The following is a 26,062-nucleotide window of genomic DNA, read 5'->3' on the forward strand; positions in this document are numbered from 1 at the left end:
GTTGGATGTCAATTTCCAACCACATGATGGCTGATCATTAAAGGAACATGGAGATGCAAGATTTTGACTCATTGGTTTATAGACAGGGATAACGCCCATGCTTCCTGTCAGGTGTTTCTTGGGTGGTTTTTACGCGCGCTGGTTTCATTACTCCGAACGGCCAGCCTGACAAACACAAGACATTGTGTGCCGTGGTGCAAGTATGCTTTGCCACGGGGGTTTGGACGCGGAGAAGGGTTATGGATGGAGTTATTGCTTTTGTTTTTCGTTCTACAAAACCTTATAGATGGAAAAGCGGCAACAATATGTTGTAATTGTAACGGCTTATGACAACACCAACAAACAAGAAAATTATGAGTCGCTGAGACTCGGGGGAGATGGAGGCTTGGAGCACATATGAGATACATAGGGTGGAAATGAGAAAGGCATATCTTGCTGAAACCATAACTGAGCATGCTATATCGTAAAGACAAAAGGTATTGTGTTGATTGGATCTTGTAATATCTACTCTGAGAGCACGCTGTTCAATGTGAAGACGCCCCAACGCCATCTCTTTTATACGCCGACCTTGGCCCATTCATATCCGTCCACCCAGTACTCATTCAGACTTTTCAGATCGTAGAGCGTATCAAGAGAAGTGGATGCCCTCCTCGTTGAAAGCAAACAGGAGGCGGAGGAAGTCGTTTTCGTCACACTTTCCAGATCGCTTGTCAGCCAGCTCGGTCACGTCCTCGAGCACCTTGCGGATCTTCTCTCGGACGAGCTCGGCCACCTTCGTCTTCTTTCGCTTGCTCTTTGTCTTGGCGGTTGCTGAGTTTTGCATTTCCTTGAAGAAATCGGGGGCATCTTCGTCCTCATCGACGTCCATGCCGCCCTCCTCGGCGTCACCATCCTCTATGTCCATATCGTCATCCTGGCCGTCCTCCACCAGGGTGTCATCAACGGGAACGCCATTCATGGCGCACCAAGTACGGTAATTTCGCTCAACCATGGCCAGTACCTCCTTGGTACCGAGCCAACTCGCGCGAAGAGTCTTGTTCTTGCGGACGAAGCACACTCGCAGTAGTCCATCCCACTCGTCCCAGCTGACGTTGGGGCGGTCCTTGCCCGTCTTGGGCTCAATACGAACAACGGAGGACTCGACTTGCGGCGGGGGGCGGAAGTTGTTCTTGCCGACCTTCATGATGTGCGTGATCTTGGCCCAGAACTGGGCGTTGACCGAGAGGCGGCAATAAAGGGCGTCACCGGGACGGGCTGTCAGGCGCAAGGCGAATTCGCGCTGGAACATGAGAACTGAGGTACGAGGAGGGTTTGGGAGGGAGAGGAGCTTGAAAACGAGGGGACTGGAGATCTACGCAAGAGTTGTTAGTTCTTGTTCATGGCACATTAACAAGGCTGGTGTGGCATACTTGATAGGGGGTATTGGATATGCAGACGTCGAACTGCGGGAGCTCAGTCTTGATAACATCGCCCAGCAAGACCTCGAGTTTCCTCTGCTCAGGCGTTCCCTGCACACGCTTGGTAACTTCGGCCGCCATTCGGGGATCGACCTCAACACAGATGCACTTCTTTGCGCGCTCCAGGATACGGACTGTCAGGTTACCGGTACCGGGACCGACCTCTAGAACGGTATCCGTGGGCTTGAGGAAGGCCTTCTCAACAATGGCATCCGAGACACCAGGGTTCTTGAGAATATGCTGGCCAAAGTTCGTGTTGAACTTGAAGACGTTGTTCTTGTTGGCGTTGGAACCGCTTCCTCCACCACCACCGCCTGGTCGTTCGTACGGCGTGCTCGATGCGCTGCCGCGCTTGGCGTGCTTTATCTTGGCCATGGTGTAGTCAATTTGGCCTCGTCGTCGCTGGCTTTGCGATTCAAAATCACTAGAAATCAAATCGTGGGGTTCCTTGTGGAGGGGCGTTGGTGAACTTTTTTTCAGCGTTATCTTATCAATTAGTAGATAGGGTGTGCTAGTATGTTTCAGACCGGGTGTCAAAGGGTGGCAGAAAACAGTGGGCTCGTGGCCGGGCTGCGTTGGGATTTTCACCAGTATCATTTCTGTTTTGGACCTCTCCATCAGCCTCAGTTTACTGCCTAGACTTTGGCTTGTGGCTAAATTGGAGCTCTGTCGCAACATCCTTCTTTCTTCAAACCGAACTCATCACCTTCACTCAACACAATCGCTCATTTCAACCTCTAATATCGGAAGCGCCAACAGGCCCCGTCGCGAAAATGTCGGGACGACGCGACTTTCTCAACCAGCCCGCGCCTGAGAACTATGTTGCTGGTCTTGGACGAGGCGCAACAGGTTTCACGACACGATCCGATCTTGGTCCGGCTAGGGACGGTCCCAGCGAAGATCAGATCAAAGAGGCCCTTGCGAAGCGCGCCGCTCAGCTTGGCCTCGCGCCGGACAAGAAGGGAAAGGAGAAGGAAAAGGAGGACGAAGGCGGCGACGACGATGATCGATACCAAGACCCTGACAACGAGGTTGGACTCTTCGCAGGCGGCGTGTACGACAAAGATGACGAGGAGGCCGATCGGATATGGGAATGGGTAGATGAGAGGATGGACCGGAGAAAAAGCAGCGCGAGGCGCGAGAGCAGGCCGAGAAGGACGAGTACGAACGCAACAACCCCAAGATTCAGCAACAGTTTTCCGACTTGAAGCGCGCCCTAGCGAGCGTCACGGACGACGAGTGGGCGAACCTGCCCGAGGTTGGCGATCTGACTGGAAAGAACAGACGTAGCAAGCAGGCGCTGCGACAGAGATTCTATGCTGTACCCGACAGCGTCCTTGCGGCGGCACGCGACTCGACCGAGATGGGCACAACTGTCATGGACGAGGGTACGGCATCTAGCTCTGGTGACGCTTCGGACGGGACCATGACAAACTTTGCCAAGATCGGAGCGGCTCGAGACAAGGTGCTCAAGTCCAGGCTGGAGCAGGCTGGCACAGACTCGGTTGCGGGAGGAACCTCGACGAGCATCGATCCTCAGGGCTACCTCACAAGCCTCAACAAGATGCAGATGAGTGAGGCGCAGGCCCAAGTTGGAGATATCAACCGTGTGCGCGAGCTGCTGCAATCGGTGGTCAAGACAAACCCTACGAATGCGCTTGGCTGGATCGCTGCGGCACGACTGGAAGAGCTGGCAGGCAAGATTGTTACAGCGCGAAAGACGATCGACAAGGGCTGCACGCAATGCCCCAAGAGTGAGGATGCGTGGCTGGAAAACATTCGTCTCAACAACGACTCCCCCAACGCAAAGGTTATTGCTCGCAGAGCTATCGAGGCGAACAACACTTCAGTGAGGCTATGGGTGGAGGCTATGAGGTTGGAGACGCTCCCTAGCAACAAGAAGCGAGTTATTCGGCAAGCTCTGGACCACATCCCCGAGTCAGAGGCTCTGTGGAAAGAGGCTGTCAACTTGGAGGAGAACCCAGACGATGCCAAGTTGCTCTTGGCCAAGGCAACGGAGCTCATTCCTCTATCGGTTGACCTGTGGCTGGCTTTGGCCCGTCTGGAAACACCCGAGAACGCCCAAAAGGTCCTGAACAGAGCTCGAAAGGCTTGCCCGACATCACACGAAATCTGGATTGCGGCCGCGCGACTGCAGGAGCAGCTCGGCCAAGGAAACAAGGTCAATGTTATCAAGCGTGCCGTCCAGGTCCTCGCAAAGGAGTCTGCCATGCCCAAGCGTGAAGAGTGGATTGCTGAGGCTGAGCGGTGCGAGGAGGAGGGTGCCATTATCACCTGTGAGAATATTATCCGGGAAACCCTTGGTTGGAGTCTAGACGAAGACGACGATCGCAAGGATACATGGATGGAGGACGCAAGGGCAAGCATCAACCGAGGCAAATACGAGACGGCCAGGGCGATCTATGCCTACGCCTTGCGAGTGTTCGTCAACAGCAAGACAATGTGGATGGCCGCAGCAGACCTGGAGAGGAACCACGGCTCTCGAGAGTCACTCTGGCAGGTGCTGGAGAAGGCCGTCGAGGCATGCCCCAAGAGCGAGGACCTGTGGATGATGCTGGCCAAGGAGAAGTGGCAAGCGGGAGAGGTGGACAACGCACGACTTGTGCTCAAGCGAGCCTTCAACCAGAACCCCAACAACGAGGATATCTGGCTGGCTGCCGTCAAGCTCGAGTCAGAGAATGGCAATGCAGAGCAGGCGAGGAAGCTGTTGGAGATTGCCCGTGAGCAGGCCCCGACAGACCGTGTATGGATGAAGAGCGTGGTGTTCGAACGAGTATTGGGCAATGTCGAGGCAGCACTTGACCTTGTACTACAGGCTCTTCAGCTCTTCCCAGCGGCAGCGAAGCTATGGATGCTCAAGGGCCAGATCTACAGCGACCTAGGCAAGCTAGGCCAGGCGAGAGAAGCTTACGCGACCGGAGTCAAGGCAGTGCCCAAGTCTGTGCCTCTATGGCTTCTCTACGCCCGCCTCGAGGAGAATGCCGGTCTTACGGTCAAAGCTCGGTCGGTACTTGATCGTGCTCGACTAGCCGTGCCAAAGAACGCCCAGCTGTGGTGCGAGTCGGTACGACTGGAACGGCGAGCAGGCAACCTGGCCCAGGCCAAGTCAATGATGGCTAAGGCGCAACAAGAGGTGCCCAAGAGTGGACTGCTCTGGGAGGAGCAGATCTGGCACCTCGAGCCACGGACACAACGCAAGCCCCGCAGTCTCGAGGCCATCAAGAAGGTGGACAGCGACCCGATCCTGTTTGTGGCTGTGGCCCGCATCTTCTGGGGCGACCGCAAGCTGGACAAGGCGCAGAACTGGTTCGAAAAGGCCCTTGTGCTGGACAGCGATTGTGGTGACTCGTGGGCGTGGTACTACAGGTTCCTGTGTCAACACGGCACCGAGGAGAAGCGGGCGGATGTGGTGACCAAGTGCGTGCTCAACGAGCCGCGGCACGGCGAGGCGTGGCAGGCTGTGGCCAAGAAGCCTGAGAACGCCAGGAAGAGCTGTGAGGAGATTCTCAAGATGGTTGCTGCGGAGCTTGAGTAGTGGTTTACACGAGACCGAGGGAGGTTAGCTTGCAGCATTTCTAGAGCTTAAATATCAAAATAGCTTGAGGGTTTTGGAGTTTGGAAACTGGGTTGCTTTATCGATACTAGGGAGGTTAGAGAGGTAGACATCATCCATGATGGACATGTCATGATGCACGTACGAATAATATTCTTCCCTGCAGAGTCTTGATCTGAACGAGAGGTTGATCTGATGTTTAATCATCATTCATTGTTTCACTGATTATTACAAAAGACACATGGTCAGTCTCTCTGCCCCTGGGTCGGAATTTCCCATCCGCTCAACCCATGCCTTATTACGAGATCCGATGTTGATGAAAATAGTACACTTGCTTTCCGAGCTTGCAGGGCTCGTTTATTTGCTGCCGCCGCCGAACCAGCTCGAGATGCCGCTCTTGGCCTTGGCGGCTTCCTCCTCGACCTTGTTGTCGAACTTGTCGACGGCCTTCAGGGTCTCTGCCTTGGCGTCTTTGGCGTACGATTCAATGTTGCTCTTGGTTACTGATGCCTGGCGGTCGGCCTCGGCGAGCTGAACATTTATGTGTTAGTATTTGGAGCTTTCGTGACTCGTGGGGAAGACATACAGCCTTGTCAACTTGGGCGCCAGCTTGTTGGCCGTAGCCCTTCAGATTCTTCTCGGCGTCAACGGGAGAGCGACCGGGGAGGTGGCTCTTGACCTCGGCAGCGGCACGGTGGGCATCGCCTATAAAGTGTGTGAGTTACGGTCGCGATGAGTAATTGGTGTGAATTAGAGGATGCGCGTACTCTGTGCCTCCTCCTTAGCAACCTTGGGGCTTCCGCCGGCGCTGTAGAGGTAGTAGCCGACACCTGCGGCGGCACCACCGCCGAGAATGAGGGGAAGACGGGACTTGGACATGATGAATAGCTGTGAGGTGTGTAAAGTCGAAAAAATGGTTCTTTGGCAACAGCGTGTGTATTTGTTGAGTTAATGTCGGATAGTCCTGAGATGGCGAGAATGATTTGGATCATGAATGAATGACGGAAGGGGAGACGGGACGGTATTTATTAAGCTACGAAAGGTCCGAGAGTTTCCTCGTGTACCCTCATCTACTTCCAGGCTCTCTACCTGCCTTGCTTTCCTTGGGCCGAAATTCCCCATGTGCTCATGACGGTTGCGGGTGGTTGCAAATACATGACGTAGGTGCTGCGTTGACGGCGGGGTTGGAACCAATTCGATCTGGATCGCGATGGTGATGGCTTGATGTAGAACCTGAAGGAATACTCGGTTGAGCGACTAGTTTTTTTATGATTTGTGAATTAAAGACGTTGTAGGGAGTTGTTGGTGAATTGAAAGCTGCATATGTATAAACGGCTTCGAATCATGGTAGATCTGCCGCGTAGTTGTAGAGACGGACTGTTGAACATCAATTGGGAGCTACACTACGTACGTTATGCCTATAGTGCTCAACTAACATGTCTACCCCCTGCAGCAGTCGGGTTCCAGTAGGTTGGAATTGACTCAATGTTGACCTGTTCCATGACAATCTCAGAAGCGTTTTTTGCTGTTATTCTCAGCCGACTTGAACAGTCCAACTGCCGGATGCGTCTAATCTCTGTTCTCCAGCGGAGTATGCCTCCTGAGACATCCATGTCCACAACAGCTGAATCAATAACACCGAGCTCCACCACTTGTCACATCTTGTCGTTGAATTATCATGGCCGAGTCCATCAAGACTCGATGTCGATCACCAGCTTGCCCCACTGTTCGTCGCCCTCGATGGACCCGCCGACAGCGGCATTACATCATTGAACTTGTCGCTCCCTGGTCTTTGCCCACATGAGCTTCCTACCCTATCGACGAGTCCTGGTGAAGATCACGAAGCGATACGACGCGGTTCTTTCAATTAGAGAGGTAATTTGATATTTTACTAAGAGCTTCATGCTTTGCTACAGGAGCCTTCCGCTTTATTCATTCCTCAATGCTTGAAAGTTGCCGTTGCCTAGCTTCAACGGAGGATGCCTCCTGGTGGTTCCTCTTCTATCTTAGCTGGGACGCCCCGCCGCAAGATCGTCCTGCTAAAATCAGGTTGGACCGCCCTAGTAGCGCCTCCCCCAAGCTCACGACGACATCTTTCTCCTTACCTTGGTTTTGACTTTTTATTTCCCTCTGCTTCAACTTCGACATCTTTCTGAAGCGATCCTTTTTTTCGTGTCGACCGTTTTGATATCCATTTTCATCACGCTCTTGCTTGCGAAATTCAGGCTCTGGGGCCTTCGATCCGCCCTCCGCTCGCCCAGAGCTGCTTCCGTCACTTTGACGCCTTGCGCCTCCTGACGATGCCCCCTGCGACGAACCCCGACCGAACAATCTCTTGCTTGTGAACGGGCGTCTCGCCCGCGGCCATTCAAGGCCCAGGTGCTACACGGCACATCTGCCATGCCGAGGGTCAAAAGCTCTCGTCGTCCCCAGGGACTGAAACCTGGTGACTATGATCACGAAATCGATCTCGTCGACCACGATGCTGTTAGGACGCCCGCCGAGTCCATCACCCCTGAGCCCGCCAGCATGGCGAGGTACTCGACGACCTCGCACCTGCTAGCCCTAGATGACGAGGAAACAGAACATCGACAGAATGGAGGAAATGGGCACCAGCAGAACGGGAAGAACGGACAAAACAAGAAGGACGATGGTGAACAGCACAGACAGGACGACTCACAGACTGAAGATGGCAATGGCCCTGGGTCATCATCATCTCGAGTTCCTAATGGAGAAGACCTGCCGCACCCCATGATGAGGCCATCGATTGAGGTCCAAGGTCAGTCCCCTCATAACACCAGGCTTCGCAGCTCCCCTAACACGCTGATAGAGCCCACACCCCAAGCCTTCCATGATCATCCTCAAGTCATGACCAAGAAACCACACATCGAGCGCGAGACTGCGATAGACATTCTGTACGAGAATGAGAGAGGAGGTTTCCTCTGCGGCATCGCCCTCTTCTCTGCCCAGGCCCTTGGAGGCCTTGACCCGCCTGCTTGGAGTAAGTTCACACGGCATCCCCGCAATATGGCAACAAGAAATGCTGACCAACTTCCTATTAAGCCAATGCCTACCACAAGGCATCGCCGACCAACATTCATACTGCTCAAGTCCCAGACCCTACCTGGGAATGGGTATGGCCTGAGTGGCGCATCAATCACCAGGAGGGCGTCGACGAAGAAGGCTGGGAATACTCGTTCCATTTCTCCAAGAAGTTCTCGTGGCACCGCGGCAAATGGTGGAACTCGTTTGTCCGACGGCGCGCCTGGACACGCAAGCGGGTGAGAAAGAGGCCCGAGGATGTCTCGACGGATCCACACATGCTCAACGCCGACTACTTTGCGATACGCCCTGCTTCGTACAAATCTCACCAATCGCGAGCGAGCGTGGCTAGCAGCCGTCTTAGTCGCTCAAGCATGAGCCAGATTTCGGCTGCGGACGAGAAGCCCCCTGATATCGAGCACATCGAGGACCTTATGGAGACTCTTCGACTGGCCAGGATAGACAGGGAAAAGCTCGATGCCGTTGACAGTTACCTGGAACACGGGACAGATCTCGCCAAATTGCAGGACGAAATGCACGAGATCATGTCATTGTTTGTTTTCCAGGCATCACGGCGCATACTGCTCAGCCGCCTAATGCAGGTTCATGACGAAACGACAAAACAAGTCAAGAAGACCAACACGACAGAGCTGCGGGAGCGAAACCAGGCGCTCAAAGATGCTGTGCACCACGCGGACGAAGAGGTGCGAAAGCTGGCTTACTGGAGCGACGTCAAGCAAATGGCCGAAAGCGGCGAGGCCAAAGACGCCGTCAAGGGCGACAAGGGATGGGATGAGAGCTGGGAGGGTGTAGACCAGAGCGGAGCATCCCATCCGGTACCAGACAATGCCAAATTCAATGGGAAATAAGCCGACCTGGAGTTGTGCCGCAAAGGCGTTTTCTTTATTGCTTATAGCCATGTCGATTCATGAGGGTATTTCATCATGGGAAGGAGCAGGAATGAATGGATGCTTGGGTGATAGTTCCGGATGTCATTTTGGGCGGGAAACCGGATTGGGGGCGTTTGATATGGGTTTTGACTCGGCGCTTTGTCGTCAGTTGCCATCACGGGGTAATGCTGAACCCCTTGTCTGACTTTCCTTGGTTGTAAGAGAATATATATCAAGTCATTCATGTTTATGAACGATTTCAACGTCTGATACGTTCTGGTTGCTGCGCATGGTGTGTAGTTGAGGGCCCACGTGACCCTCCGGCCGACATCGCGGCTGCCGTTATCGCGATAGCCCGCCTGCCCGTCTTTTTTTCCGCTCTCAATTGAGGATCCATCCCGAGGCCCTCACAGCCAGTCCAGCATTGATGACAATCGGCGGGCCGTACCACATCCAACAACTACGACGATGCGCGACACATAATCAATGTCCCTGGGGATCAAGTCAATATGGAGGGCGCGGCCGCGATGCTCTGCCATCGCAGGACCTTTGCTGATTTCCAGGGCCCAATTGCCCTCCAGGGTCCTAAACCCCCACCAAACCCTCCTCCGACTCGAGTCGACGACGACACAACCAGGGTCGAGAGGCTCAGATGCCTCCTCGGAGACGGCTCTTGCGACATTGCGCAACAATCCGAATGTGAGCCTTGAAGCGACCGAAATTCACGACGAAGTGACACCGGAGCATGTGGCTGCGAGTTTGGTGACGGACGACTCTCCAGAGTCTCGGAACAAACTCTTCAAGGATGCTTTCAGGATCGATGCAGTTCGGGCGGCCGAGGATAAGGATGCATTGAAAGCTCACAAACCCGTAATTGGAAAACCGCTCCAGTACCCCAATTCGGCGGCGACAAAGGCGAGCATCGAGGAGCACATGCGAGATGCGCGACGGCAGCTCGGACTTGGAGTCGTCTGGGATCACTTCAACAAGAAAGTACCGGAATGGACCGAGTGCTTCAAGTTGATGAAGCGCATGACACCGCAGTGGAGCGAGAGAGCCAACATGTCGGCCGTGAGGATTGTCCTGCCCAAGTCATGGGATATTGAAGTCAACAATCAGAACCTCGAGTACGTCGACTCTGCGACGGGTGTGCTTCAGAAGCTGCGAGCTGCGGTGGACAAGAACCCGTCGGCAATCGTGCTTCGTGGGCAGAGCAAGATCCTGGTCAAGGTGGCTGACGAGATCGTGCGGTACTGCAAGGAGGCCGAGATTTATGAACTGGGAGAGGTGGCAACCTCTGACTACAGGACGAGACAACTGTGGCCGACTATCGAGAATGCACCCAATGGAGGTGCCTCGCTGCCGGATGACCACAACGACAACATCTGGGTGCACAAGGAATACCAGCCGCATCTGATAACGGTGCCTTATGAGAAGATCCCGCGACCCGAGGTGTGGACGAGGGACAACTTTGAGCATTATATTGCGAGTCTGGTCTACGGCAGGTTACCTTCGCACCTGGCGATTCCCTTCTACGGCCAGCGCCGCATCAACGGGAGAAACATTGACACGGACGGCATCCGCATTAAGCTGATCGTCGACGCTTTCGAAGACCCTGCAGCCCGGCCGTTTATCACAGTTCCAGTCCTCAGGATGACCGTCTCTATGATGACTTTCAGGGGTGGACATCGTGCCTCGGCAAACCACCTGGTGCAGCTGGCGGAGGAATGGGGTATCCCGATGGACACTGACATCTACAACATCATGCTCGAGGGCTACGCTCACAAGCGTGATATTGGCTTCTTCTATGGGTTCCTCCGCAAGATGCAAGCACGGTACTTCCACCCCAACATCCGCACTTGGCTCCTCTTCCTTCAGCTCATCAGGGGAGAGGATGAGAGGAGGCAGGTGATTGTGGCCATGTATGAGCTGGGCATGTTCAACCACGCGGCCACGCGTCGAGGCATTGCCGATGTCATGGCCTCTCTCGACTCTTATGCCGCCTTCAAGGCTGGTAGGACTCTCAAGGGCTTCCTTGCCGACCAGAAGGAGCGGTATGGTGAAGATTGGCTGGCCACCGACGGCCTCAACGGCATAATCACGGAGCTTCTTCGCTTCCACCGGACAGAGGACCCTCGAGTAGGAGACTGCAAGAAGCTTGTCAAGATCCACACAGACGCAGGCCGCCGCATCGACCTCAAGACTATCAACATCTTCCTCAGGCACTCAGCGCTGACCCGGGACTGGGACACGGCGCTCTGGGCCATGTCGCTCTTCAAGGAGGCCGGCTGCGAGCCCGACCAAGAGACTTACACGGCGCTCATGTCTCTCTGTACGGACACGCTCGCCGCATGCCCTGGGCACCGTCTACTTTTATGGCGTGCTGCATCGCAAGCTTAAGAAGGCATCGCGCCAGATGCTGAGCAAGGTGCTTCTCGGCACGCACCACGACACCTTCTGGAGGACCTGGGAGCACCAGCCGGGCATCTTCCCCAAGGATGCCATCCCAGACCTTGAGCTCAACAAGATCCCCCGCTTCTTCGCCGTAATGTCGCGTATAGAACGTGTTATCCTTGATCGCTGGGCAGGTTATGTCCCCATCAAACCTCTAGAGCGCTCCCTCGAGCTCGCCTACCGTTCTAACGACAAGCCCATGCACCACCAGCTGCGTGCTGGTAAGCCTATCAAGGTGCAAGACCTCGTCGTCAAGCTTCGACGAGTCGACGGCCAGGAGGGCAATATCAACGTGAGGCTTTTGGGCCGCTTCGATCCCTTCCGCATGATCGAGAACTGGACCGAACCAGAACCCCGGCAGGATCAGGAGTCTACCTGGGTTGATCCAGATGGATCAGAGATGGAGCAAAAGCCCAAGAAGGAGTCAGAGTCAACGAGTCATGAAGCTCAGAGTTTACCACCACTCGAGAGACAGGCTGACGAGCCGTCTTCTGATACATCTCCATCTGCTGGTACACCCGCCAGCTAAAAATTACCCCCTGTTCCGCCCGAACCATCATGTATCACCATATAACAGCATCTTGTACATCACACCTTTTGGAGTACCTCCTCATCCTATAACAAGCATACACATAAATGCCATGTATAACTAGTAAAAGAGAAGAATACTCGGGGAAAATAAAGAAGTAACGAACCATGAGAACCGACAAATACCGTGCTGATCAACCCAGAAATATATACATACTTGAGCCAAAGTATAGTGTACATGTAAATGTCCATCACCTTGTTAAATCTCTCACGAGTCAGGTCAGACAGTCACGCATGTGCACTGGGGTAAGCAGTAAAATGACAGCTTCTTGACTCACAGCCGTAACCCAAAAGGATCTTGTAAACCTTGCCCTGTATATGCTATGCCCCCCTTACTACCTCCCTCCATGCTGTTTCTAAACTGACCCAGCTATACTTGGAACATGTGTGTGTGCGCGCGTGTATCCCGGCTGCAAATGAGTTTGGGACAAGGTTAAAACCCGTCAAAGGGGAGGAGGGTTTTCAACCAAGGAAAAAGAAGGATGGTCTCGAGAAACATGAAGATGGTGATGATGGGCGGTGACCAAGAATGTATGTGGAATCCCAATGCGTAAAACGTCGAACAAAAGGTTTCTCTCTCGCTCTTCTTTCTTCTCTCTTGTATTTCCTCCCTCGCGCACTCCAACACGGCAATCCTCTCCTTGTCGCTCTTCCCGCGACGCGCCTGGGCGAGCAGCCGACGAGGGCTCACGCAACGATCCAGATTCGACGCCAGTACACCGACAAAGTTGGGATGCAAGACCTAACATGAGAATATCTGACATCCAGCCTCCCCAATCGTCCTCATCCTCGTCCTCGTCCTCGTCCTCATCATCGCCCTCGCCCTCGCACGCACTACCCCATCTTCCCTTCTTCCTTCGACCTTTAGAACCTCCCGTTACCCCGGGATCCGAGAAACATGGCCAGCAACGCAAGTACTAGAGGGACGCTTTAATTCAGAACCGGATACCCGTTCAATGAAGGAGCCACCTATTCCTTCTTGATCTCCTGGGGAGCCTCCTCCTTCTTCACCTCCACCTCGGCGGGCTTCTCCGTGGGCTTCGACTGGGCCGCAGGGGCGGGTTTCGACTCGGCGGTGTTGCTAGAGGCGGGTGCGGTCGCGGTCGCGGCGCCGGGGGCGGCTACAGGAACGGTTTCCTTGCTGTCGGTGGACGTCGTGTTCTTGGCGACCTGGCTCTCGAGGTCCTTGTCTTCGTCGGCGTTGTCGAACATCTCGGTGTCATCTGAATCCGTAAGAACCTCAGTGCCATCGCCGAGGAAAATGATCCGGCCTCGGTACCCACCAACGCCGAAGCTTCGTCCTCCCTTGTTCTCAGGATCAAGCTCATAGCCACTATCGCTATCTTCAAAGTTGTGGTGGACTCCAGGCCCTCGGAATTCGGCTGAAGAGAGATATGTCAGCCTGTGCTTTTCGGCCCGGAGCTTGACGCCAGCGGTATGGCAGACGTGTCCTGCTGCTCGTGGACTGTAGGAGGACCATTCGTACCGTACTCGGGGAGCGCAAGGGCCGTCACCGTTGGCGACTCGGCGAGCAATCTCTTCGTACCACTCTTCCTTGGTCTTTCCGTTGAGGAAACCGACAATGCACATAGTCATGTTGTCACAGCCGACGCCGCCCGTCTCGGAGTTGGAGGCCAGACAGTTGTCCATCATGTTCTCGCAGATCTTGTCGAGATCCTGCTTGGCGGCGATGCCTCGGCGGACGAACTCGACCACGGCCTGGGAGGATTGACAGTCCCAGATACCTAAGCTAGTGAGTATTGTCATTACCAAAGGGCCCAGCCTGATTCCACTCACCGTCGCAGGCAATGACCAGGAACTCATCCTCGTCGGTGAGGTCGTGTTGCTCGACATCGGGGTAAGCGGTGACAATCTGGTTCTCGGGAGACAGCTCGGCACTCTTCTTGAACTCAAAGTCACCAATGGCGCGAGAGAGGGCAAGGTTTCCATTCACTCGGCCAAAATCGACAAAGCCACCGGCAGCTGTGATTCGGTTCTTCTCGTCTAGTGGGGGTGTCAGCACGGCGGCTGTCGCAATAGAGGTGCCCCAGCGTGAACGGGAGCGGGCAGATGCGACTGACTCTCAAGTTGGGGCTTGTGGTCCTGAGACAAAGGCTTGGCACGTCCCTTGATGCCAAGAACTCCTCTTGAATCTCCAGCGTTGGCCTGTGAGTTTATCTGTTAGCCTTGCGTTGCGTGAAGGGATACCCCTCGGCCAGGCCAGGCCAGGTTGGTTGGTGGGGCGGGGCCAACGTGGGGAAGCGAGGCAGCGGGCGGACTGGACTGGACTGACGAGATAGAGCTTGTTTCCGGCGATCAGGCTGACACAGGCTGTGCAACCCGAGACTTCTTCTTCGTACTTGGGGTCTGACGTAGAGGAAGCATATAATGTTAGCGGGTTTCGAGTCCTGTCGTGAGCGAGAAAAGGCGCAAAAGGGAGAGACGATGATCATGTGGGGGACTAGCTGGCGCATAGTATAGCATACCGTTGAGAATGGCGCGGTCGGTCGCGAGGAAGCCGTCCTTCAGACCCTGAGCGTAGTCACCCGACTTGAAAGTATCCTGCTTAAAGATGATGTTGTGGATGTTTGCGCCGGCGAACAATGCCACCTTGTCACCGCCGTGGCCGTCGAAGACGCCGAAGAAGGACAGCTTGCTGGAGTGAGTCTTGTTCGAGTCCAGGTCGAGGACTGCCGTGTGGGCGTCCTCCATGCTGATGCGCCAGCCCTGCATGGCAGAGACGCCGTAGATGAGGCGCTCATCTTCACCTTTCTCCGAAGTCTGTGAGGGTTTGGATTAAGAGTCAGCGGAACGAGGTCTGACGACATGACATAGCAAGCAAGGCGGAAGCATCGGAGAGGCGGGGAAGCAGACAGCGCAAGACGGACGTCGAGGGCAGCAGCGGTCGAGGCAGAAATGACCCATGACGCATATCTTGTCTGTTCTACTTGGAAAAGGCTGGCGATTCATGCGCGGCTGGAGGTTTTGGTGGTGGCCCGGCGTGGAGAGAGGGGCTCATGACCGGGCAATGCCCCTCTCGCGCGAGTCCGCAGGTGCCAATCCCCATGCTCCAAACCAAGACCAGATGCAGGAAGGACGGAGACGCGGAGATTGATGAACCAAGAGCACACAATTTGGCGATGACAAGGCAAAAGGTAGCAAAAAAGGCACAGCACGTACCTTTTCGACAACGGGCTCCGAGAGTGTTTGGCCCATGACTGGAGGATTTCGGTTCGGTTCGATCGGTCGAGAGCTCAAGATCCTACGACGAAGGAGAGAAGGATGGAAGTGAGTGAGCGAGCGAGCGAAGCGGGAAATGCGAGAGGGAGGAGATCGGCCGACGGAGGGGTTGGCGGGGAGGGGCTTCGATAGAGGGGAAGCGTTCGACCTAGGCGCGCGGTGGGGAGGGGGGGGGATTTGTTTGGATGAGGTCTCAAGGGGAACGAGATATCAAAGTGTGATACTGGGGAGAAGGAGAAGGAGTTGAAGGGGTTAGGGGAAAAAAACTAACACACGCACACGATGCCGGCGCCGGAAGCGTGGTGGAGGTGGATTCACGGTCTTCTGCGGAAGCGGGAGATGTGCGAGGTGCGAATGATGGGAGGGATGTGCGTGTGGATGCGGACCTGATGGTTTGGTTTGGCTGGGAGCTTGGAGCAGGCAACAGATGGAGGGAGGCGTAGCGGATATTATGGTGCTGCTCGCTAGCTTCTCAGTGGTGTTTATCGGTGGCTTAGTGAGGGAGGCACCTGCAAGGCAGATGAGCAGGGCATCAGCTAGGTAGCGGGCGAGAAAAATTGCTTAGGTGCTTTTAGGTGGGAGGAAGCGGGGTAGTATCGCCTTCCAGGTTGGCTGTCTGTGGCTGGTGATGATCTGGGCTTGCTTCCAAGTTTCCATGTGCCAACAACTCGGGCTCTTTACGACGTCAGTCACTCACTTCACCAGAACATCTGCCGCGGTCCGAAATCAAGTGCTAATCAAGGTTCCTGTTGAAGCATCGTCAGGTCCCCTACCAAGCGCTGACCCGACCCCATGAAATGGGATGGGATGGGATGGGATGGGATACCCGTCAAAGCCCCAGTGCATTCCCCTGTCGCCTGGGAAATGGAACCGCCACCGAGACATGGACTCTAACACCATACGGGCTCCAAACCAGACCAGAGAACCACTTCGGTGGTGGCAGGTGCCATGACTCTCCGCCGATATCATCAAACCCATACCTGCATACCTAACTACGAAAACTGTACGATGCGCCCGAATCACCTTGGCGACCCGTGATAATGCGAACCACCTGTCAAGGCTAAAAAAGCAGGCGTTCCAGACTCTCCAGCCGCAGAAGCAAGGAAGCGAGTGAAAGAAAAAAAAAAAATCCTGCACCGTCAGCTGCTGGCGCCTAAATACCTGCCTACCTAGACCCGAGATAGTTCCCCCATTGTTGGCCATCGCGCATATCCTCGCTGCATTGGGACGAGACGGGGGGACCTGAAAATTTCCATCCCCAATCCCCTTTGCTCTCGCCACCTACCAGCCGCGTGCGCGTGTGCGTCGGCCAATGCTGCCTCTTTCTCTGCTTGGCTCGGTTGTGCCTCGTGAGCCCGGTTTGTGTGACTGCATTCTCTGCGCAAATTGATTTGTCCGGCTTCATCCAGACAGATTCTGGACAGTCCTGTACATGTACCGGCAGACGCAAAGGCTCTCTGGTCGCGTGCCTGCTGACGGACCGGTCCGGCTGGAGCATGAACTGCCTGTCACATCACCAGCCAGATCCCATCAACGCGCTCGGGTGTGGCTGCGTCATCCGCTGTACAGTAACGCAGTTATGTATCAAATAGATGCCGGCCTACCTATTCAGGAATCTATTGCATCCATCATGGATCTTGGACGCTGTGTCATTCACGACTGCATGCATCCTTGTATACTTCTTGCTCAGAGAAGACAACATTATATAAACTCATTAGGACTCCCCCCATCTAATAACTCCTCCCAGTTGCAACAGACATCGCCAACCAAATGGTATCGTTTCGAAGTACTCAAGTATATCCAGAAAATCTAGTACCCATCATCATCATATCAGCAAAACTGGCAGAAACACAGCGCTCGGGTATATATCATCCAATCCTTCAACTCCCCCATCCCTTAAAGAAACGCGTAGCTGCCCCCCTCTGACTTCTTTGCCGAGTCTTCTCTTCTCCAGTTCGTAGCCCGATCCTCCTCATTTCTCGAGTCCCTGTTGCCCGCCAAGTTGTGCCTGTGACTGTGACCCTCCCGCAACGATGGCAGTGAACCTCGAATGCTTGTTTGTGCATCTCCCCACTGGCTAGGCGATATCAGATCTGAACTGGCTCGCTCTCCTGGTTGCAGCCAATCCTGGCTAGGACTCATCGGTGTGCTCGACCGTGCTGGGTGGAAGGGCGCCTCGTCGACGAGCTGCCGGTATGACAAGCTCGTCGTGTCTCGTCGTGCTCCGAGCACCCGCCAATTCTCCGTCGATCCAAATGACGGATCAATGAAGAACCCCCTTGAAACATCTCTATCGTACCAAGCCCGGCTGCCAGGGCGGCTGCCTTCGCCGAGAAGTTGTTCGCTGGATAAGCGCACTGGTTCAGGTCGCCTCAGCTCTCGTATACTTTGACCACCTTCCCCTGGAGCTGCCTGATCTTGTCCTGCGTGGTGTTGATCGTCGGGCCGTGTACCTGCTGCACTGCTAGGAAACCCTCCCGTCAGGAGTCTGGGGCTGGATTGGTGAGAAGATGCAAAGGCCAACGAGCTTTCGTTGCCGCTTGAGAATGTGCCAGACTGTCCATGCCTATGCCCATGCCCATATGCTCGCTGGCCCCCGATGTTGGGAAGGTCATCAATGGATGGAATAGTTAGGTCGAGTCCACTTCTGAAGGAGCTGCCCCCGGATTCTGAGAGGAATGCAGGTGGTGGTATCAGCTGATGTGTAGACTCAGGGAATGTCGTATCTGAGTGCGGACTCCTTAATGACGCCTGGCTCTGTCGTGCTGTCGCTGTCGCTGTTCCTTCTACCGTTACCCACGATCGCCTCCCATCATCGCTACTTGTTATGCTGGTGGACCGTGAAATCCTAAAACTCGAGCCCTCGGCTACAAACCGTGATGGAACTTCGGGAGTTGTCATCGTCCCCATCGTCCCCAATGTGGGGGATGATAATGACAACGTCTCCGACTCAATTTCCGAATATCGTTGCCTGGCTGGGCGGTGCAGTTGTTGCTCCATGGGACCAATGTTTGTGGCTTTCCCTGGTTCTTGCATGGTAGAGGTGGCCCCGTTAACACGCAAGCTTTCCAGCACTGGGCCGGAGATTTTATTGCGAAACTTGGCGGACAAGTATGTCTGTCGAGACCGACGCCATCGAATGAGGCAAAAAATCAGCAGCATCAGGAGCAATATGAAGGCGAGAAGGGGCAAGAGGATTGCGAGGAGGAGGCTGCTGGTCGATAAGCCTTTACTGGAGCCGCCAGTGGGTGCCTCGGGCTCTGAAGTAGTCTCGGTAGGTGCATTTGATGTAGTAGATGAGGATGTTTTGGTAGATGTGGAGGAAGTAGAGGCCCGGGGCGTGGACGAAGGTGTAGGTGTAAATGCTAGGAGGCTCACGTTGAGAGTCTCAGTTTCTGTTGCATCTGAGCTTTTGGATGAAGCCGTAACCGAGATCTTCAAGTCCCCTGATGCAGACCTTGGCACCTTTCCGGTAATGTTGAAACCTTCGAGTTTTAGCCAATCCCTGTCCGGCTTGACTGATATCTCAACGGTAACATCATCTGGGTCCCAAAAGTACGGCTCCAAGTCGATGTTGGCTTCCTTCCCCGCCCTTATCCCGATGTCATCAAATGTTGATCGAAAGAGTGCTGTTGCCACATTGACAACGGCGTCGATGGCCAACGTGTCTTGATACGAATCGCGAAGGTTAATGGTGAAGTTGGTTGAATGGTCGCCTTCCTTGGGTGTACCCTCGATCTTCCAGGTTTCCTCATCGAGAGACAACCACTCGGGCATATTATCCACGGAGACCTCGACATCGCTTTTATCAACTGGCTTGTTGTCGAGTTTGACACTATCCTCTAGGCCCTCATACTGGAGCTTCTTGCCACGTGTGGCATTCAGCGTGATGGTTGGATTGTCTGCGCTGAGTTTATGTCTCCCCACGGTGATGGAGAATGACATGGACACTGCTGAGAAGCCGACTATGTCGGAGGCGACAAGATCGAAGTCAAATGTTTGTGGTGGCTGTATAAGTGACTCGAAAGGAGGCGTTTCCCCGCTAAATGTCAGGGAGCCGGCGTCGAACCTCATCCACGCAGGCAAGGGGCTGCTGTCGCCGGAGGTAGCGTAGTAGTTGATCATGTTAGGTTGGTGATCAAAGGTACCGGGATCGAAGCTGAAGCTGAACTCGGTTGATGGATATGATATCAACGACGAAGGAGCGGAATAGTCGCCAAAGCCCCCGATCTGGTCCGAAAGAGGGATCTTGATAGAGGGACCTTTGCTTCTCGACACAACAAGAGTCGCAGTGAGAGATGCTGACCCGGTCCCATCGTCAGCAATGATTTCAACTTGCTGTCCCACCACATCTCCTTCTGGAACGGTATCGTCGGTTGGTGTCCCGTAGAGCTGGCCTTCGTCATCGATGGAGAGCCATTTGGGTGCATCTCCGAGAGAGTATGAGAGGTTGAAGTCTGACCGAAATGTGTATCGAGAAAAGGAGTACGAGAAGGGTTCGTCTACTCGGGCCACTGGTGGCAGTTGAGAGTTGATTGGAAAGTTCACAGTGGGTTGACCACTGGCAAACTGGGCAGCGAGGAGGAGAGAGGCTAGTATCACGAAAGAGAGCATCATGGCATTGTATTGCGCTGTTCGGTACCAGATCGTGAAGCTGATGGAACACAGGACGCCATTCAAAAGTGAGTAAGGCTGCGGTGGAGGAGGTCAAGGCCAAAGAAGAAAGAAGCCAGAAGAGGATCAAAAGACAGGAGGATGGGCGAGACCGCCCAAGGGCATATCGTCACTTACATCTTGATGGCTGGTGAGATGAGGGCTTCCCGAGTAATACTACACCCTTCATTCCTGTATAGCTGCTCCACTGGGCCAGTGCGGGAGACGGGAGAAGGTCAACTGAGGGCAGTTGAGCCAGGGGACCAGTGCCCGGCCTGGCCGTTCATTGCGGGAGGAGGCAATCTGTCTCATCTTGAGGCACTCTGTGAAGGAAGATGGCGTAAAATTGTGGCGGGAGAGGGTAAAGTGGTAGTTTCCAAGGCTGGTATTGTTGTGCACGCATTCCTGAGCGAGGTTCATCGGCCAAAGAGGCGAGTGAGACATTCAGAGGCCACCTGGGATGAGTCGACTCGCCCAATCAGGGAGTTATCATGTCGCGAGGGTGAAGGTGAAGACCCTATTTAGGTGGGAGAGGGAGGGCAACTATTAGCAATAACGGCGTCATTAGAAGCGATTGCATTGCTAAAGAGGCAAAGGGGCCACTTTTTGCTTGATTGACCGAGAAGGGCACAATATCGATAAATTGATCATGGTCTTCTTGAAGGAGTCTGGTTTCTGAATCACGAACCACAGGCGACTGGCTCGTGCCAGCCTTCCATACGGATAGGCAAGTCACTATGCTCGCTTGAGCTAAAGGCTGCTGCCAGAAAGACGTTGCCATCCGCCTACCAGTCTGATCAGCGAGAGCCAACAGCTGGCAGGTCGGTAGTTCAACGGGCCGAGAACGGGAGGAGCCCTTATCTCGATTAGTCGTTATCGTTTGTCGCGAGTCCCACGAAGCTTAACGAGCCAATCGATCGAAGTTCTCAACGAGTCCCGGACGAGTAGGATGAGGCGGAAGATGCGATGGAGAGGCTGAGGGCGGGTAAAAGGACAGGCAGGGCCCATTTGAGTCTGGATTGCATCAGCATTGGATCCAATGCAAAGCAAGGAGAAAAGGGCCCAACAAAGTTGAGGAGAAGATGGTAAGAGGAGAAGCGAGGAGCGGCAAGTGGCAGGCAGGTGACACTTGAAGCTAGTCGTGCCTTCCATACAGCACCAGGCTCCTTATCTCCTTCTGGGTTAGCCACAACCGACGATGGCAAGAGCGAAGCCATAGATAGTGCCCTCACATCCTCTGACTTGTTGAACTCCCATTCTCATCATTCAACCCTTCAATCATCTTCACCTCCATATTCTCAAACACCTCGACCGCTCCCATCGATCAACATCCCTTGGCCTCTCCCTCGTCATCCTCACACTCGGCCCTTACCGACGACAAGGTTTTTGTCTCTTTCAGCGTCGACACTGGTGACGCTATCCACCTAAGCGAGACCCCAAAGACATCACCACTTTCGCAATGAGCAGTCCACCGTCTTCTCCCTTGATGGATCCCGTCGCCATCAGTGAGGATCTCACCCCGCTGCCGACTCTCAAGGCGATCGGCGTCGCACAGGTTGACTTCGACGGCGTCCTTTCTCAATCCCTCAAGCTGCGTGAAGATGTTCGGTCAGGGTGCGGTGGGCAAACGTGGCCTGCAGGTATGCTTCTCGGCAAGCACATGTTGCGGTATCACAGAGACCGTCTCAACAACGCGCGGATGTTAGTATCTCCTCAGCCTCTGAGCATGTGACCTGGCGCAGTGCTTCCTTGTGCGGACAGTGTGAGAGGAGAACAGCAACGGACCGGGCTTGCTGACCTCGTGGGTCGCATTAGATTGGAACTCGGAGCCGGAGGCGGCCTCGTTGGCCTCGCCGTCGCCCTTGAGTGCGACCTTCAAAATCCTTTGCTATTAACGGATCAGACCGAGATGTTTGAGCTCATGCAACACAACATCAAGCTAAATGGTCTCCAAAGCAAGGCGAAAGCCATGGTGCTCAACTGGTGCGTGTTTCTAATCTCCCATCCGGCACCAACACTGTTGGATGCCACCATGTTGGATGCCCATAAGGGTCACATACTGCATCGCCGAGAGCCAGTTGGCTAACAGTGGCCTGTCCATATAGGGGCGAGTCTTTACCCGCAACTGTGCTGGAGCAAAAACCAGACGTGATCTTGGCAGGTGAATGTGTTTATTTTGAGCCAGCATTCCCTCTCTTGATGTCAACACTCAAGACGCTCTTGGAGTTAAACCCATCAGCTGTTGTGTACTTTTGCTTCAAGAAGCGGAGACGGGCTGATATGAACTTTGTCAAGATGGCTAAGAAGGCTTTCAAGGTTGAGGAGATATTCGACGAGGAGCGGCCTGTGTTCCAGCGCCAGGGCCTGTTCCTCTTCTCGTTTACTCGCCGCACAGGTCAGCAGCAAGGTCAGCAAAAGGCAGCCAGCAAGAGCCAGGGCGAAACCCGATTGGCGATGAATGGCGACAGTCAAGCCAAGGACGTTTCGTCTTAACACCATGATCTGTTGTCGGCATGCATATTGAACTCTGGGCTTGCACATTTCGCTCAGCACAAAAGCAACAGCAAGAGCAACAAATCCTCGACTGCACACCGACGAAGGGAGCTCTGACCAACGAGAGCATGCAACGTCGTCCAGTCCCCTCCATACACTTGCAATAGATCCATTCTGGCGCACGTGCTAGCCTCTGTATCGGGTCATCCGAGAGGGCCGAGAAGTTGGCATGCAGGAATTGCTTCCTTCAGTCAGACTGTATTGCACATTGGTGGTGGCGGGTGAGGTGTGGGTGGCCTACACCGGCTCCCCACAGGTTGCGGTTTTCTACTGGATTGAAGGGGGCTGGGCGGCCAAAGAAGAGAGAGCCGCGTGTCCACCGCTGCAAGTTTTGCTTGTTCTCTGCGGGCTTTATTCATGCCTCTCTTGGCTCGCGTTGGCTTTGTCAGACGGAGGGAGTTGTCGGCGACTTGCGCAAGGGCTGGTTCACGGCACATCCAGCGCTTGCGTAGGTACATGGAGAGGAGGGCTGGAGAGTTTGAAAGTATTGAAAAAGTCAATCACACCGCATCGTTTTGAATCACATGGAACGGAACATGACAGAAAGACAGATGGCATATGGAAGGCGAGCAACAGACGCCCGAGTCACGGAGTTTCAACGTCACACATGCATTCGCGCCAGACATGAACCGAACGACCCAACGGGAGAACAAGACGAGAAAGACTTTTTTTTCTCTCACACCATGGTTCTTTGAGTTTCGTTCAGACCAGTGCAAGCCATGAGCCGCTAGCGCACCTGGCTGTGAGGTGGCACCCCAGTGATGGTTGTTCACTGGACTGGGCCGTGTTTCAACTCCTGCTGGGCTCCCTCCACACCTCCAGGATGCAAGTTGACTCGTCGGTTCGGCGGCCAGTGCTCCATCCGCCAGGTAAGCCTCTCAGTTTCGGGCCAGGCACAGGGCGCCAGCGGAGGGAGGGGAGGGAGATCGATGCAGGCCTCCCTCCCACCATCTTTGACCCTCCAACTTGTTCTCGTCGATTCTGGCTGCAATAATCCCGCCGTGGCCAGGCACCCGGAGACTGCCATTGGCCCTCCCCTGACAATGGGCGCGCCCCTGGTACCTGACAAGAGGCCCAAAGCCGGAAGCTGGCGACAGGGCGGCCCCTTGCAGCATGGCCAATCATGGTAGGGCTAGCTGAGGAAACTTGGTTTGCGTCGGGCCACGGTGCAGTCCAGTCCTTTCAGAGAGACTCGTGCAGGCCTCCGTGCCGTTTACCAACAACTGATTCGAACAGTCCACTCGAGGTGTGTTGGACGACATGACTCTAGTGAATGTGTTGACGTCCATACCTGCACGGCTACGCGTCAGTTGATCTGATTCCGGGCGCCGGATGAGGAGATTCTGAGTCGTTGCTCCCAGCCTGCAGCATTCAAACTTCGTTCTGATCGCGGCGGCCGACATGACCGTCAGCGGGCTCTGACAGAACAGTCAGAGAAGAAGGGCTTCCAGCACTGAACAATGCCCCTGGATGGTGCCACGCCCCCCCTGGTTTCCAGCATGGTTCGGTCTCTTGTGGTCCCGGGCCTCTTCCCCTCTGTTGGGCTGTTCCGCTTGCATGGTCAAAGACGTTGACCTCTGGCTGGCCCCGGCAGATGGCAGTGACCCATGGAGTGGAGTGGACCAGTGAGGATCTCGAGTGCAGAGATGGCAGCTTTGCCACGCCCGTACCATACCATACCATGCCGTCCGTTCTGCTCCCCACCCACCTTTTCGGAACCCCCAGGCACACACACTCAAGGAAGCAAACGGGGCAGCGCTAGGTACCTCCCTATGTGGGCTCGAAAAAACCACGCTCGGCTAGGGGCCCCTGGCCGACGCTTTCTCAGCTGCTACCTCGGGGACGAATCCGGTACGACACTGTCGGCCGGCGCGTTGCTTGTAATTGCGGTACCCTTGACCTCAGCTTGTTTACGACGGGAGCATGGCTGGGCTGGTGGGCTAGAGCCAAGACGTTAAGAGCTAGCATGAGGGCCCAGCGGCGTCGGTTACGGCGAGGCGTATTAAGAACCCACGCTTCCTCCCTCAGTTCTGCCCCTGGTTTGTTTCCTTACCTACGAACTATTCAAGTTCAAACACCATTCCTTCCCACCTGAGCCGGACTCTTCTCTCTCACGCACACATTCCCTCATACTCACGACGTCAACGTCCACTCCTTCCATTCTTCAATCTGTGCGAGTTCATTCCTGTTGAACAGAATCTCGCCTAACCTTCCTTTAACCTTCACACTACACCGCGTTGAGATACCCTTTTGTCTCTCACATCAAGAGACATATCACAGCTACAACCACGCCTTTGGTTGGAATCAACAAGAACTCGAAAACAACAGAAAAAGGAACTATCAAAAACTCACAATGAAGTCCTTCACCATCGCCTCTGCCCTCTTCGCCGCTGTGGCCGTTGCCCAGCCCCATGGCAAGATTCACGGCATTCACCACCGCCGCCACCACCAGAACGCCGAGCGTGACGTTGTCGTCACCGAGGTCGAGTGGGTGACCGAGTACGAGTATGTTACCAAGATGGTCGACGCGACCACAACCGTCTGGATCACCCCCGGCCAGGAGCAGGCCCAGCCCACGACCTCTGAAGCCGCCAAGTTTGTCGAGACCCAGGCTCCCTCGCAGCCTGCTCCCAAGATCAAGAAGCCTGCCGAGAAGAAGCCTGCTCCCACCACCACTCTGGTCACCAGCGTCTACACTCCTCCCCCTCCTCCCCCCGAGCCCACCACCACCACCGAGGTCAAGGAGGCCCCCAAGCCCAAGGTTACCACCTATGAGGCTCCTGAGCCTGTCACCACCCAGCAGTACGTCCCTGAGCCCGAGCCCACCACTGCCGCCCCTGCTCCTGCCGCTCCTTCCGTCGTCGATGATGGCTCCGACGACGAGGAGGAGAAGCCCACAAACGGCGGTAGCTCTGGTGGCAGCGGCGGTGGCAGCAGCGCCGCCAAGACTGGTGAGTTCACTTACTACGACATCGGCATGGGTGCTTGCGGTGAGGACGACTCCGGCAAGGACGAGTCTGAGAACATTGTCGCCCTCTCTCACCTTCTGATGGGCGGTGTCTCCAACGGCAACCCCATGTGCGGCAAGACCATCACCATCAAGGCCAACGGCAAGACCACCACCGCCGTCGTCAAGGACAAGTGCATGGGCTGCGCCATCAACGACATCGACGTCAGCAAGAAGTGCTTCAAGGAGATCTCTGGCGATCTCGATGCTGGCCGCATCGAGGTCGAGTGGTGGTTCAACTAAGCACCATAACCACACCACGATGGATGCTCTCCCGGGTCTGGGAAAGCATGCAGTGCGCAACTTGTTTCTATTACGACCTCTTTTTTCACGACTTGGGAATCTTGACACCCCTTGAAGGCGCCGGGGCGTAAAAGCAAAGGGACCTCGGGAGACGAGATGATTCATGTGTATATTCAGCCTCTATCTCGAGGCCCTCTGACAGATTCTGGATTGGGGTGTTTCGGTTTCTTGGAGGGCGGGTTCAATATGGTTCGCTTTCGTTGACTTCTATGTACATAACACGTTTTATTTTGGCATGTGCAAGTTGGATAGACAAAGAAAAGTCCCGAGAATGAATGGGACTAGATTTCAACCATTTGGA

General features: G+C 54.8%; 10 protein-coding genes across 10 annotated transcripts; 6 read left to right on the forward strand and 4 right to left on the reverse strand.

Moving 5' to 3' along the window:
- Positions 1 to 628: 628 nt before the first annotated feature.
- MRS44_007956 (uncharacterized protein) lies at positions 629 to 1,832 on the reverse strand (the record flags this gene model as incomplete). Its single annotated transcript, XM_046272094.2, has 2 exons — positions 629 to 1,351; positions 1,410 to 1,832. The coding sequence occupies 2 exons, from the start codon at positions 1,830 to 1,832 to the stop codon at positions 629 to 631; spliced, it is 1,146 nt and encodes a 381-aa protein (XP_046134024.2).
- Positions 1,833 to 2,230: 398 nt separating this feature from the next.
- MRS44_007957 (uncharacterized protein) lies at positions 2,231 to 5,013 on the forward strand (the record flags this gene model as incomplete). The annotated part of the gene is made up of 2 exons (XM_065620713.1): positions 2,231 to 2,554; positions 2,593 to 5,013. The coding sequence occupies 2 exons, from the start codon at positions 2,231 to 2,233 to the stop codon at positions 5,011 to 5,013; spliced, it is 2,745 nt and encodes a 914-aa protein (XP_065476785.1).
- A 375-nt stretch (positions 5,014 to 5,388) lies between these two features.
- MRS44_007958 (uncharacterized protein) lies at positions 5,389 to 5,910 on the reverse strand (the record flags this gene model as incomplete). Its single annotated transcript, XM_046275939.2, has 3 exons — positions 5,389 to 5,562; positions 5,618 to 5,736; positions 5,799 to 5,910. 3 exons carry the CDS (start codon positions 5,908 to 5,910, stop codon positions 5,389 to 5,391), a joined length of 405 nt encoding a protein of 134 aa, XP_046134022.1.
- A 1,521-nt stretch (positions 5,911 to 7,431) lies between these two features.
- Positions 7,432 to 8,942, forward strand: MRS44_007959 (uncharacterized protein; the record flags this gene model as incomplete). The annotated part of the gene is made up of 3 exons (XM_065620714.1): positions 7,432 to 7,810; positions 7,862 to 8,032; positions 8,095 to 8,942. 3 exons carry the CDS (start codon positions 7,432 to 7,434, stop codon positions 8,940 to 8,942), a joined length of 1,398 nt encoding a protein of 465 aa, XP_065476786.1.
- A 530-nt stretch (positions 8,943 to 9,472) lies between these two features.
- MRS44_007960 (uncharacterized protein) lies at positions 9,473 to 11,363 on the forward strand (the record flags this gene model as incomplete). Its single annotated transcript, XM_065620715.1, has 2 exons — positions 9,473 to 9,545; positions 9,601 to 11,363. The coding sequence occupies 2 exons, from the start codon at positions 9,473 to 9,475 to the stop codon at positions 11,361 to 11,363; spliced, it is 1,836 nt and encodes a 611-aa protein (XP_065476787.1).
- Positions 11,364 to 11,379: 16 nt separating this feature from the next.
- Positions 11,380 to 11,946, forward strand: MRS44_007961 (uncharacterized protein; the record flags this gene model as incomplete). The annotated part of the gene is made up of 1 exon (XM_065620716.1): positions 11,380 to 11,946. One exon carries the CDS (start codon positions 11,380 to 11,382, stop codon positions 11,944 to 11,946), a length of 567 nt encoding a protein of 188 aa, XP_065476788.1.
- Positions 11,947 to 12,974: 1,028 nt separating this feature from the next.
- MRS44_007962 (uncharacterized protein) lies at positions 12,975 to 15,221 on the reverse strand (the record flags this gene model as incomplete). The annotated part of the gene is made up of 6 exons (XM_065620717.1): positions 12,975 to 13,750; positions 13,803 to 14,033; positions 14,087 to 14,183; positions 14,299 to 14,372; positions 14,492 to 14,786; positions 15,186 to 15,221. The coding sequence occupies 6 exons, from the start codon at positions 15,219 to 15,221 to the stop codon at positions 12,975 to 12,977; spliced, it is 1,509 nt and encodes a 502-aa protein (XP_065476789.1).
- A 1,920-nt stretch (positions 15,222 to 17,141) lies between these two features.
- MRS44_007963 (uncharacterized protein) lies at positions 17,142 to 19,859 on the reverse strand (the record flags this gene model as incomplete). Its single annotated transcript, XM_046269164.2, has 1 exon — positions 17,142 to 19,859. The coding sequence occupies one exon, from the start codon at positions 19,857 to 19,859 to the stop codon at positions 17,142 to 17,144; it is 2,718 nt and encodes a 905-aa protein (XP_046134019.2).
- A 1,498-nt stretch (positions 19,860 to 21,357) lies between these two features.
- Positions 21,358 to 22,391, forward strand: MRS44_007964 (uncharacterized protein; the record flags this gene model as incomplete). The annotated part of the gene is made up of 3 exons (XM_065620718.1): positions 21,358 to 21,599; positions 21,660 to 21,881; positions 22,004 to 22,391. 3 exons carry the CDS (start codon positions 21,358 to 21,360, stop codon positions 22,389 to 22,391), a joined length of 852 nt encoding a protein of 283 aa, XP_065476790.1.
- Positions 22,392 to 24,804: 2,413 nt separating this feature from the next.
- On the forward strand, positions 24,805 to 25,701 carry MRS44_007965 (uncharacterized protein; the record flags this gene model as incomplete). Its single annotated transcript, XM_046273751.2, has 1 exon — positions 24,805 to 25,701. One exon carries the CDS (start codon positions 24,805 to 24,807, stop codon positions 25,699 to 25,701), a length of 897 nt encoding a protein of 298 aa, XP_046134017.2.
- Between the last annotated feature and the right edge of the window lie 361 nt (positions 25,702 to 26,062).

The sequence above is a fragment of the Fusarium solani genome (genome assembly GCF_023522795.1).
Source record: "Fusarium solani strain SB1 chromosome Unknown bctg00000004, whole genome shotgun sequence".
Lineage (NCBI taxonomy): Eukaryota > Fungi > Ascomycota > Sordariomycetes > Hypocreales > Nectriaceae > Fusarium > Fusarium solani.